The sequence below is a fragment of the Oncorhynchus mykiss genome, chromosome 5 (assembly GCF_013265735.2).
Source record: "Oncorhynchus mykiss isolate Arlee chromosome 5, USDA_OmykA_1.1, whole genome shotgun sequence".
NCBI lineage: Eukaryota > Metazoa > Chordata > Actinopteri > Salmoniformes > Salmonidae > Oncorhynchus > Oncorhynchus mykiss.
In genome coordinates this window covers 58,647,135-58,660,708 of record NC_048569.1, presented here as the reverse complement: position 1 = coordinate 58,660,708, position 13,574 = coordinate 58,647,135, and the positions used below count along the sequence as shown (strand labels likewise).

The following is a 13,574-nucleotide window of genomic DNA, read 5'->3' as shown; positions in this document are numbered from 1 at the left end:
CTACTTAATATAATGTTTACATACCCTACATTATTTATCTCATATGTATACGTATATACTGTACTCTATATAATCTACTGCATCTTCATGTAATACATGTATCACTAGCCACTTTAAACTATGCCACTTTGTTTACATACTCATCTCATATGTATATACTGTACTCGATACCATCTACTGCATCTTGCCTATGCCGCTCTGTACCATCACTCATCCATATATCTTTATGTACATATTCTTTATCCCTTTACACTTGTGTGTGTATAAGGTAGTAGTTTTGGAATTGTTAGTTAGATTACTCGTTGGTTATTACTGCATTGTCGGAACTAGAAGCACAAGCATTACGCTACACTCGCATTAACATCTGCTAACCATGTGTATGTGACAAATAAAAATTGATTTGATACAGTACAATGAAATGCAGTTAGCATCTAACCAGAAGGTCAAATAAAAGAGTACAAAAAATGTACAAGTGAAATAATTAAGTACAATGTATGTTATTAAGTGGGATGTATAAATGTGCAATGAAGGCAAATTGAAAGTGCAAAAGGAGGCATGCAACTGAAATACAGGGATGGCAGCAGAGGTTAACAAGGTGTACATGTACAACTGAAATACAGGGATAGCAGCAGAGGTTAACAAGGTGTACATGTACAACTGAAATACAGGGATAGCAGCAGAGGTTAACAAGGTGTACATGTACAACTGAAATACAGGGATGGCAGCAGAGGTTAACAAGGTGTACATGTACAACTGAAATACAGGGATAGCAGCAGAGGTTAACAAGGTGTACATGTACAACTGAAATACAGGGATAGCAGCAGAGGTTAACAAGGTGTACATGTACAACTGAAACATGTCCTTAATCAGACTTTGCAAAGCAATATCAGAGTCCAGTAATACAGTGAAGAGTGCAAAGAGAGTAATGCAACAAGGTCCCTGAGAGGCAGTACTAAGCGGTGGGGGGGTGGATATGGCTAGTGCTGTGTCACAGAGTTCAGCAGGGTTACAGTAGCTGGAAAGAAACTGTTATTGAGCCTGCTTAGTGCGGGAACGTAGAGACCTGTACCGTCTACCTGATGGTAGGAGGGCAAACAGTTTGTAGCATGGATGTGAAGGGTCCCTGATGATGCCTCACGCCCTACGCAGACACCGCTTGGGCTGGAGGTTTACGATGGCAGGGAGCTGGGCACTAGTGATGTGCTGGGCGGTTTTCACCACCCATTGCAGGGCCTTCCGGTCAGCCACGGAGCATCCGCCCAACCACACTGTGGCGCAGTTAATGCTCTCGACCGTGCAGCGGTAAAAGTTCACCAGGATCTTGAGAGAGACCGGCGGGCCTTCTTCAGCCTCCTCAAAAAGTACAGGTGCTGCTGTGCCTTTTTGACCAGGGTTGATGTGTTGAGGGTCCAGGAGAGGTCCCCGGAGATGGAATTTGAAGGAATTTGAAGCTGGGCACACGCTCCACCTCAATGCCATCAATGAGAACTGGGGCGGGGTTGCAGCTTTTAGACTTTCTGTACAATGTGATGCCATAACCTTATGGGCAGCCACAACTATAGTGTACGAAAATTAATATTCATAGGTTTCTGTGCATTTTCAAACAAAATATAAACCTACAATAGTTATCTATGCCATCTCAATCTAATCTCAAAATGAGACGACAAGTATCATCTACAGTAGCTACAAGAAACAAAGTAGTCATAATGTTGCCAAATGCAATTAGAAAATAATGAATCTCTACGTGTGAGATTTATGTATGGTTTTTAAATACATGCCATGTATATTGTTTTCATTCTGGAATACATTTCAAAGCAATAAATGCACTGAACAAGAAAACCTAATGTTCCAAGTACATTTTGCATGATGAAAATACATATCCATGTTATTTTTTTACAATGGTGTAAATTACTTATGTGAAAATAATTTAAAGTACTACTTAAGTAGTTGTTTGGGGTATCTGTACTTTTACTTCACTACATTCCTAAAGAAAATAATGTACTTTTTACTCCATACATTTTCCCTGACTCCCAAAAGTACTCGTTACATTTTGAATGCTTAGCAGGACAGGAAAATGGTCCATTCACACACTTATCAAGAGAATATCCCTGGTCATCCCTACTGCCTCTGATCTGGTGGACTCACTAAAACACACATGCTTCATTTGTAAATTATGTTTGAGTGTTGGAGTGTGCCCCTGGCTATCCATCAGTAAAAATGTAAAAAAGGAAATTGTGCTTAATATAAGGAATTTGAAATTATTTATACTTTTACTTTTGATACTTAGGTATATTTAAAAAAAAAAAAAACTTTTAGACTTTTAATCAAGTACTATTTTTCTGGGTGACTTTCACTTAAGTAATTTTCTATGAAGGTATCTTTACTTTTACTAAAGTATGACAATTAGGTACTTTTTTAACCACAGATTTTTGTAAGGGGGGTGCGAAATATACGTTATTAAAATACATATTTTCAAATATGTCACATTCTTTGATATAAGGCCATATATGACTTCTCCATATGGGAGCAGCCCAAGTCTTTGTGTAATAGTTTGTTAGAGAAATGTGACGGAAAGTCCATAGCTCTAGCCAAGGAGTGTCAAACTCCTTCCTTTGAGGGCCTAGTGTCTGCAGGTTTTTGTTTTTTTCTTTAAATTAAATCCTAGACAACCAGGTGAGGGTGGTTCTTTACTAATTAGTGACCTTAATTCATCAAATCGGGTACAAAGGAGGAGCAAAAACCTGCAGACACTTAGCCCTCCGTGGAATGAGTTTGACTCGTGCCCTAGCCCCTATGGCACAGTTAACATTTCCACCAATACGAAGCCCTATAGAGCCCCACAGTAGAGGTGTCATAATACCCATAAAACCTAGCAGTCAAACAGGGAAATGGTTCCAATAGTTTTTATATCAGGTAATTTTAGAAACACTTAAAATAATAAAGGTCTGTTTCATGTGGGATAACCATGTAAATCTCTCTCGGACAAGATCACTTTTATCAATAGAGTCAGCTTTATTTACTCTCAAATTCGAACATGCTAATTAGCATCAGTGGACATCATGCGAGACTACAAATCCCTGCAATCTCTGGCACGTCATCTCTAGCTGACACCTTTGCTAACAAGTAATATGTCAATTTAAAACTTGCACAAGACAGAATGGTCAATTTAAAAAGACATTTAGCCAATTTATTCATTACCAAATTTAGCTAACAGATAGTTAAGCCAGATATTCTTACCTTTGTCTTGATTCGGCAATCTTGTCCAGATCATCATGGCATTTGTAATTCTTTATGATAACCACATTAGCATTTTTTGGGGGGGTAAATACAGGTGAATATGTTGAGAAAAAAATCATGTTGTCTTAGAGAGATTTACACAGTTATCAAAACGTCACACCAGGATATGCCTATATCCTGCTTCTAAAATCCCCTATGGGAAAATAAATGGTGGAAAAACAACTGGAACCATTTCCTTATTTGACCACTATGTTTTATGGATATTATGACTCATATGGTGGTACTCCATTGACCTCATCCAAGCAATCTTCAAATACCCATGACGTGCCTGAAAGTAAGAAATGGAAGGGGAATATTGAGATCTTGTAAAAAAGAAGTCTGCTCTTGATCCGAGGTAGCACTAGCTTTACATTGGATAGGCTGTAGAGCTGAGTTAAAGTTCATACTAGCCCTGATTATTATAAACAATTGAAAACAATTTATTGAACATAAAATATCTAATAGAATTAATGTCCACAATAACAATAGTACTTAAGTTATAGTAATATATTTGGGATTTTGGACTTACCAATGTAAGCACACACCTGTCCAAAGTCGGTGAAAGTCATATTCATTTCACAATGCATTTATTCATTTCACAATGCATTTATTTATTTTTACATCTAAAAACGTAAGCAGACAAGACTGTGCATGGTTGCACTTATGTACACTTTTCTGTACCTAGACACCATAAATAAAAATCTATAAACATTGGTTCAGTAAAAAAAAAATCTGTTTTTCAAGATCCTTTAAAGCAGGAAAAATGTCATTTATACAACTTTTACAAAGCAAACCCCCACACAGTCAAATGTACATTCCAGTAAATAACGTCATAACCTCAAATGCCATCCCAGATTTAATGAAAATAGTTTCTCTTCAAAATGTTATTTAGCCTACTGTACAGTCAAATATTAGGCTTTACATTAAACATATACATCAGATTCCATCATTCCGTGCTACTGCATCACACAAGCCTCATAAAGAGCAGTCAAAATCCTTCGGGGGTGTATGTGTGTTTTGTTATTGTATTGCTAGATATTGCTGCATTGTTGGAGGCAGAAACATAAGCATTTCCCTGCACCTGCGATAAGTGTGTAAGCGACCAATAAATATTGACTTGAGCCACGTAGCTTCTTTCATTTGGCATCTCGCATCAGGACGTGACAAACTCAACCATAGATTTAAGAGGAAAGCTTGAGACAGTTTAACAGAATGTCAGCACAGTAATAAAAAAATAAAAATGGGTCGCAAAATAATACAATGGGCTCAAATTTTACATGTTAAAGGTGACAAATGAGATTTAGTAGAATTCAATCATGGCTCCAACATTTGATCTTCCATACTTTATAAGCCAAGGTGAAATCAAACCCTAATATTGAAGTTATCCACTGTCATTGGATTTCTACAAATGATTGTTTACTTTGTAACACCATCCAATAGACAGGTAAATTCAAAACTCTAAGTCATGAGGACATGCAGATAACAGGCATAAGTGAATCACATGTACTAAAATCTCAATAGCCTAATCACCACGCCAGTATGAATTTCATCACGTAACCAGAACAAACCTACTGAACCAAATGATACGGGAGCTTCACTAAATGGAATATGAAATAAGCTTGGAACTACCTGAGAATTCCACACAAGCTCATACATACACAGTTCTACAAATGTGTAAATCCACCTGGATCATCTCTGTGCAGCCAACCAGAACTATGTGCTATTCAGTACATACCATAGGAGAAGATATCCAAATAAATGCTATTATTTGTATTGATGGTAAACAGCAAAAATGTGTTGCTGCCCAAAATAGTAGTTTGTTGCTGCCCAATATACAATAGAGTCACTAGACATGCAATAAATACATTCAGAGCGAACATCCCTGCAGTTAGGAAACGGCAAAGAAATTGTCCACTTACAATGCTGGAATGTTATGCAACAAATTGAAACAAGCAAACTCAAAATGAAAAATGTAGACTAGAAGAATATGAATTTTATATTCAACAAGTATAACGTTTAAGTTAATGGGGTTAACAACATTATTACCATCCGTTCTCCAGCTGTACACTAGAATAGAGCTTCCACACAAGAGTTAGTCACAGTCTCTCTGTCACATCGTTCTTTTTCTTTTTTTTACAATGTGCAAACCTTAACCAGTTAACTAGTTCAGGTGCTCCACATCGGCTTTGAAAAACAGCTCGTTCCCTGTAGGCTAAATTACTATTCCTCAATCTCAGACAATTTAAAGTGTGAATATTGGGAAGAAGAATGACAAACCGGCAAAAGCATGTGGAGTCTACTGACTTCTATACCTGATCCAAGTAGGTCTGCCACATAAAACTAGGTGCATCTCAGATACTTGACCCATGTAACCCCATACTACAAAGCTTTTACCAGACCAGATACGAATTGATTCAATAACTCAAATGTAAATTTGGAACCACAGAATGAAAGATTCTCAATTTATCTGTAACTACGATCGTTTACATACATTTTCATGCCATGCCTCCATCACTAGTTAAAGACCAAAAAGAAAAATGTCTTCTGGGCAAATGTTTTTACATGTATAGGACCAAAATGTTGCCAATCCCAGCAAAAACACAAAACAGTGTAAAATGAGCAGGTCTTCTCTGATAAAATTGGGGTCAATATAACTGAGTGCAAGCCTGATTCAAAGCATTACTCAAAACATTTCATGTTCTTTGATTTGGAGTAAAAGTTCTGTTCAATTTATTTGGACCTATGCCATTGTGGCTACGGTAACAATTATTACCGCATTAGCAAGCTTCCACAGTAAAAAGAATACAGCAACATCCGCTCCTCAGCAAGCAAATTTCAGACAGGCGTTTTGAAAGTAGTGATCACGAGCCAAAATGCGTCCTCGTAAATTGTGCACTACGTCACCTATTTCGTATGATATGTTACATCCTGCAAAAAAAACTTTTCCAATTCGTATAATATGTGCTTCAGATCCTGTACTGCATCTTTAACTTCACTCCAAAATCAACATTTGTCAGATGAGTCCATGTTCCAAGCCATCTGTTGTGTAGATGCAATGGTATCCCTCAATCCCAAATTAACTAGAAATATTGACACCACAAAACATTATGAAATTAGATGGTGCCAATCTTTCTCATTCACTCATGATTGAGACATACAGCTTGATCTACAAGAGTTGATGTGGGCTTATATCAATGTCAGATTACTTTTAAGGTTTGAAAACATCTGAAAAAAACTGATTTGGACTGAACTATCTTTAAGTGTTCATATCAAAACAAATAAAAACACGCAGAGGTGAAGAAAATATGTTAGGAGAACATTATTGGGACAAAACGCTGGCCAACTCACGATTGATACTTTCCTCTCCCGCCAATACGACAGTACTTGCCTTCCTTTCTTTATACAGCATATCCATGTAGGCATCCACCAGCCTAAACCACATACTGGTGGTTGGAGGCGCCGTAGTTCATCGTGTAGGCCTGCCGGCTGTACTGGAAGTGGTCGGTCAGCACGTTGCTTCGACCATACTGAATGTCTGAGCCTTGGGAGAAAGGCACTGAACCATTGGGCTGCGTCTTGTCCAGTCCCAAATTGTCGAAGGACATTGTGTCCTGCTTGGAGGAAGGCAGCAGCTTCTTCTTAGCTTCCTTATTGGCGTCATATTTCGCCTGTTGGCAGTGAAGAGAAGTGAATAGCTTAGCTTAACACATAACAAAGAATGACAACAAAAAAAAAAACACACATTGATGTAAATTACCATTGTGTGATTTCAAAGTTCTACATAGTTATAAAGTTGCATGTAAAACTTTCCTTGATGGGGGAGGAATTCAGAGCACTGTTAGAACCCCCCCCCCCCCCCCCCCCCCCCCCCATGCAGCGCAGAGCAAGCACCATGGCAGCAACAAGCACAATTGGTTATCTATTAATACATTGTAAGACAGTCGTGTGAGTTTAAATATCAAAATTGCAAGGTGTGTGGAATGTACCCACAGGATGTTGGGTATTTATAAAATTTGCATCAGAGATGACAAAAAGAAAATTGCTCTACAGACTTTGCGCCGCATAGTACAATAGTGTCTGAACATTTCCAACATGTTGGTCACCAACAACTAATTCAACTTAGTTCATGAAATAGATTAACAATTAAATCAAACTCAGTATTAAGCATGCAGATGTACAAATGCGCTTCTTTCTTAGCATCACTGATTGTGTAGATAGCCACTATATTCAAGGTTTACATTGCAATAATTGTGATGTGTGAGTGGTTTACCCACTGTAGGTGAATGCAGTAATTGTGTTGACTGGATAAATGCCAAAAAAGTATATGCAAGCCTGTCAGAAGGAGTCACCTTGTTGTACAGGAAGACGCCCACAATGGCCGTCATCATGCCCATGATGTTGGTGGAGCTGACCGGGTTACGCAGCATCAGGAGTGATATGCTGATGACCATGATCCTCTTGGTGGCGTTTGCCACAGCGTAGCTCAGCGGGCTGACCAAGTTGAGGACGCTGAAGGCGATGACGTTCTGAGCAAAGTTACAGAAGCCGCTGACGAGGAGTAAAAGGAAGGTGCCGCTCCATTCAGACATGCCTGTCTGGAGGGGTTATGCAGAGGAGGGAGGAAATGATTACTTGGATATTTGGAGAGAACAATGGATTTAGTCATGACTTTCTAGGAAAATAGAATGTACCACGGTTGTGGTCTCAATGTGACAAATGAACAAAAGGCAACCGGATACTAGAGATTTTGTTGTGTGTGAAGGTATATTGAGGATTAGGCAAAGGAAATGGATAACACATTTATGGTACATACTGTGTGACATCCTGTAGACTTGTGAATATATATCATGTGGATATAAGACAGACATACACCATATGCAGTAGATGAACCACTATCTTATAAGCTGGACAACAATTAGACCACATTAGTTGATGCGGAATGTATGAACCTGCACATATACTTTACGAAACTGAAAAACGTATCCTATCCTTTTTTAACTCACAAAATCCCCCTCAACCAAGAATGAGGAGAGGTCCACCAGAACCCACGTAGGCACCATGAAGAAAACAGCATTGAAGCCCAGTATGTTAAGAAGTCTCAGGTGGTGGATCCTCGTGTCCCGCAGCACCTAAAAAAAAAAATGCATATTCATTCATGGCCCTTGTCATTTCTTAGGCAGAAAACAACTGTTGTGTTGACCTTACGCCTCGATCAGACCGACAGTGTCACGGCATCAATTCTCCGCAATAAATTATGCAGTCAAACTTTTTCCATTATGTAATCCAAAATTGTTCATGCGTGTGCAACAAAAGTTTAACATTCACCTTCTGCTCCTATTTCTGTCAAGTCTACGCATGCAATTTGATGCATACGCTGGATAAATCCAAAGTATGCGATCTGTGCAGTGCACCGCAACTGCCTCTGCAGTGCTGCAAGGTAAACAGCAGCGTTCCAACGGAAATGAATGTGCTTCTAGTGTACCAAAACGTAATCTGTCTGATCGAGGCGTTCGAAATCAAGTGAGCAGAAAAACACCTCAAAGCGAGACAAAAAGACACATCGCTAGAAATTCAGAGGTCATAAATTCCTTGTCGGTTGGATGCTTTTCTTCATCAACAAGTATGAGAGACAGGTAACTAAGCAGTTGGTAATTAACAAGACATCCTTGTATATAAGTCTAACACTACAAATCATTACAGTCATTTGACTGCAGGGTTAGTAATATCAAGTCATTCATAACACGTCACAGAGTAATGTGCTATGGGGTAAATACACTCACCGACCAGTTTTAGGTACACCCATCTAGTTTATGCTGTGAACAGCCCGTTCCATCTCATCCCAAAGATGCTCGATTGGGTTGAGGTCTGGGGACTGCGCAGGTCAATCAAGTAAACTGAACTCGCTGTCACGTTCCAGGCAATGTTTTTCCACTCCTCAATCACCAGTGTTGGTGATCGCGTGCCCACTTTTTTCTTTTATCTGATAGGAGTGGAAACCAGTGTGGTCGTCTGCTGTAATGGCCCACCTGTGACAAGGACTGACGAGTTGTGTGTTCCCAGATGCGTTCTGCACACCGCTGTTGTACTGCCCCAGTATTCGTCCGTTTGTGGCTCATCTGTTAACTTGACCGATTCTCCTTCAACCTCTCATCAACAAGCTGTTTTCGCCCACAGGACTGCCGCTGACTGGATGTTTTTTTTGTTTGTCGCACCATTCTCTGTAAATCTTTGATGTCATTGTTGTGCGTGAAAAGCTCAGGAGGGCGGCTGTTTCTGAGATACTGGATCCAGCGTGTCTGGCACTGACGATCATGCAACGCTCAAAGTTCCTTAGGTCACTCATTCTGGTGTTCAATCGAACATTAACTGAATGCCTCGACGCCTGCTTTATATAGCAAGCCACGGCCACCTGACTCCTGTCTGTAGGAGCAATCAATTTTGTGAATGGGGTGATGTGCCTAATAAACTGGCCGGTGAGTGTGTGTCCTCAAATATTGGTTTAAGGGAGACCACTTAAAACAGCAGGAAAATGTAGGACAGATGACACAGCACATCTACAGTATGTAATGAGCAAATTTATTGCAAGGACTAACAAGGCTTCATACAAATAGGCCTTGCCCTTGAGTTTTCCTTTTTAGTATGAGTGATGTCTATTATGTCTTCACTTGAATATTGCAAGGAGTGCTTCTACTTCAAATAATACAGTATTCTATTAAAAATAAAATGTCTTGAACTTATTCTACAACCTCTGCTCAAACACATACTTCATTAAAAAGGTCCTCCTAAGTTCAAAATGTGCTATACTTGTATCCATCATCTAACACCACAAACAATAGTCCTTTTCAAAGGGTGCCGACTGTTAAGACATACCTTTTTGGAAAATATGTTTTGCAGAGAGAAGCAGAGTGTGGCGGCCAGGGCACTGACTAACCCAGATACATCAAAGGACAGCTCTGTCATTGTGGCCAGAAGCACTCCTCCGATGATTGGGATGAGAGATACGTACACCTGAGACAGGCACAGGACAAGAGTGCAAAAGAGAAAGTAGGCCAAAGTCAAAAAGTATGGTTGAAACCATTACCATCCATACACATGCAGTTGTTTTGCTAATTTGTTTATGGGACATTTTGTCACATTGAACCCACCCTCTAAATGGCTGTGGCACATACAGTGCATTTGGAAAGTATTCAGACCCCTTGACATTTTCTACAGTGTATTATTACCTTACAGTCTTATTCTAAAATGGATGAAATGTCTCTTTTCCCCTCATCACAATACCCTATAATGACAAAGCAAAAACAGGTTTAGAAATTTTTGCAAATGTATTAAAAAAATAAAAAAACTGAAATATCACATTTACACAAGTATTCAGACCCTTTACTCAGTACTTTGTTGAAGCACCTTTGGCAGCGATTAGTCTCAAGTCTTCTTGGGTATGACTCTACAAGCTTGGCACACCTGTATTTGGGGAGTTTCCCATTCTTCTCTGCAGATCCTCTCAAGCTGTTAGGTTGGATGGGGAGCGTTGCTGCACAGCTATTTTCAGGTCTCTCCAGAGACCTTCGATAGGGTTCAAGTCAAATAAAATAAAATTGTATTTGTCACATGCTTACTTACAAGCCCTTAACCAACAACGCAGTTAATAAACATACATGTTAAGTTAAAAAAAATTGATCAGGAAAAAAAACCACAAAAAAACAAATAAGCAGTAAAATCCTGATTGCTCAGTTTGGCCGGGCGGCCAGCTCTAGGAAGAGCCTTTGTGGTTACAAACTTCTTCCATTTAAGAACGATGGAGGCCACCGTGTTCTTGGGGACTTTCAATGCGGGAGAAAAATGTTTGTACCCTTCCTCAGATCGGTGCCTAGACACCATTCTGTGTCGGAGCTCTATGGACAATTCCTTCGACCTCTTGGTTTGGTTTTTGCTCTGACATGCATTGTCAACTGTGGAACCTATTTAGGCAGGTGTGTGCCTTTCCAATTCATGTCCACTCAATTGAATTTACCACAGGTGGACTCCCAATGAAGTTGTAGAAACATCTCAAGAATGAACAATGGAAACAGGATGGACCGGAGCTCAATTTCAAGCCTCATTGCAAAGGTTGTGAATACTTATGTAAATAAGGTATTTATGTTTTATTCTTAATACATTTTCAATAATATCAAAAAACCTGTTTCACTTTGTCAGTATGGGGTATTGATGAGGGGAAAAAATTATTCAATCCATTTTAGAATAAAAACGGTATAGGGGTCTGCATACTTTCTGAATGCACTGTAAATAGCCTTTTTATTGTGCACTACACGCAGTGTTAACCGGATGCGTGTTTTATTCCTGCCTCAAAGCTGCGACCTGCAAACACACCTGCAAGGCTGGTGGTAATATGAGCCAAAAGACAGGCTCACATTGTGCCACATCACCATTGCTTGGACAAAATATATTTGAAAGCAGCTTGTACACCATCAATTCTGAGTTACTCACTTTTGTGGTTTGCTTCTCCTTCATGATAATCCTTGATAACAACACAACCCATATAGGCATTGTGGCTTTGACTGTGGAGTGAAAAGAAACAAAGATAAAAGGATCCTGTTCAGTGCTTGACTTGAGGGCAAGGGCTTGAATTGGACAAGCCTACGTTACAAAAGGTGCATGACTTGAGATACAATGGTTTAAAGACTTAGGAGCCCATGCGATTGTGCTAGACAACAAGAGTTTAAGTCTCATTGTGTCTCGTGCGTCACACAAAACGTGGAACTTATTGCATCATAACCTTATGACACTGCGTCAACCATAGCTATACATGTCAGTTATTGAGGTAAAACAGCAATGAGTTACAGTTCAACTTTATAAAGGCTTATGTCATACATTAGGTACCTAGCTAATTAGGAAGTGAAATGGTATAATACAAAGGGATTGTCATTAAGTGTTGCCGAGGTCACATTTCTGAGCTGTCAGGTTCCCACCAGTGACCATGGCCAGAAAGTCAAAATTGGCTAGAAATTCATTAACACAAACATTTGCTTTTTGTTCTTAATTTAAGGTTAGATTTAGGCATAAAGTTAACAGTGTAATTAAGGTTTAAAATCCGATTTTAAGAAGATACATTTCTTTTAAATAGCCAGGATTTATGACTTTGTAGCTGTGGTAACTAGTGACGACCCAGTCAGGAAAGGTGAAGCACCGACCGTTTTCCTGTTGAGATTCAATTGGCACATGCGCATCCGCGCCAAGTTGCCATCTTAAAGTAACAGCAAGAGGAAACAGTCGGTGGTTGTATTTGATTAATATTTTATTAAAAAGTATGAATTTAAGCGAACAAAGGCATGCAACAGAGGACAAACAGGTATAATATAAAGGTTTCAGAATGTACATTTCCTATCGACGCATAGCAACTCGAAGGAGTAGGAGTCCGAGGTTCCTTTCAAAAACTAGTCTGCACTCATCTCAGTGAAGGAGTTGAGGTAGGCCCCCCCCCCAAACAAAAAGGTATTCAAACAACCCCAGTATGTTGGTAAGTAAGGGAGGACGCAAGCTCCTTGGCTAATCGTCAAGTGACTTAAACAAAGCTTGCCTAAATTGACCAGGACAAGACAGCAATCGATGTCGTTGCTAGCAAGCTAAAGCATTATACAAATATTTGCTAATGTTGCGAGCTAACTAGCTAACATTCCGTTAGTTAAAACGTCAACCAATGATTCAGAGCTCGTACAAGTCTTACCAGTGTGTGCGTAGGAAACAGGTACCTTCCATATACTGAAGTGGGCCGACACAGAAGCGAAGTATTTCCCAAAAGCTAAAGGGAGAATATACCATTTGTAGTATATAGTTGGCACTTCTGTTTTTGGGACTCCCCATGCCTTCAACAACGTAGGAAGGAAGACGACGATTGAGAGTATATGAAAGAGCGAAACGGTGACAGGATAAGGGAATCCATTTAGAATAATTTTGTTAACGACGTTACCTCCCGAACTAACAGTGTACCAACAGAAACAGAGTAAAGCTATCCGGACCCCTTCCTTGACTGGGGGACGTTCCACCGCAGCCATCTTCCAGTTCGGATTCACCGGCAGTGAGACGTGGAGCAGCTACCAAAGATGGTGGATAAATGAAGACAGTTCACTCAGGCAATTTACCATTGGGGAAAAAAGTCAGTTCCGGTCTACTTAACTGGGTGTGTCTCCCATAGACACGGATGTAATAGCAACTTGGTCTGGTCTAGTTGACTTTCATTGAAACAGCGAGTGGGGTGTCTCGTTTCCTCTTCAGTCTCTGCAGCTACTACGTAGCTCTGCTACGTA

General features: G+C 39.7%; 1 protein-coding gene across 1 annotated transcript; it reads right to left on the bottom strand.

Moving 5' to 3' along the window:
- Positions 1–3,866: 3,866 nt before the first annotated feature.
- On the bottom strand, positions 3,867–13,549 carry LOC110524155 (solute carrier family 35 member E1). Its single transcript, XM_021603541.2, has 6 exons — positions 12,995–13,549; positions 11,758–11,828; positions 10,147–10,284; positions 8,280–8,405; positions 7,626–7,871; positions 3,867–6,944 (listed from the first exon to the last, which is right to left on the bottom strand). The coding sequence occupies exons 1-6, from the start codon at positions 13,320–13,322 to the stop codon at positions 6,708–6,710; spliced, it is 1,146 nt and encodes a 381-aa protein (XP_021459216.2). The 5' UTR covers positions 13,323–13,549; the 3' UTR covers positions 3,867–6,707.
- Between the last annotated feature and the right edge of the window lie 25 nt (positions 13,550–13,574).

Bases quoted from the DNA above. Each gene is read 5' to 3' on its own strand.
- LOC110524155 (XM_021603541.2), bottom strand. From the start codon at position 13,322: ATGGCTGCGGTGGAACGTCCCCCAGTCAAGGAAGGGGTCCGGATAGCT. The intron at 11,829-12,994 runs GTAAGACTTGTA...TTCACTCCACAG, and splicing joins TGTTTCCTACGCACACACTG to TCAAAGCCACAATGCCTATA. The intron at 6,945-7,625 runs GTGACTCCTTCT...CACTGCCAACAG, and splicing joins GCGTCTTCCTGTACAACAAG to GCGAAATATGACGCCAATAA.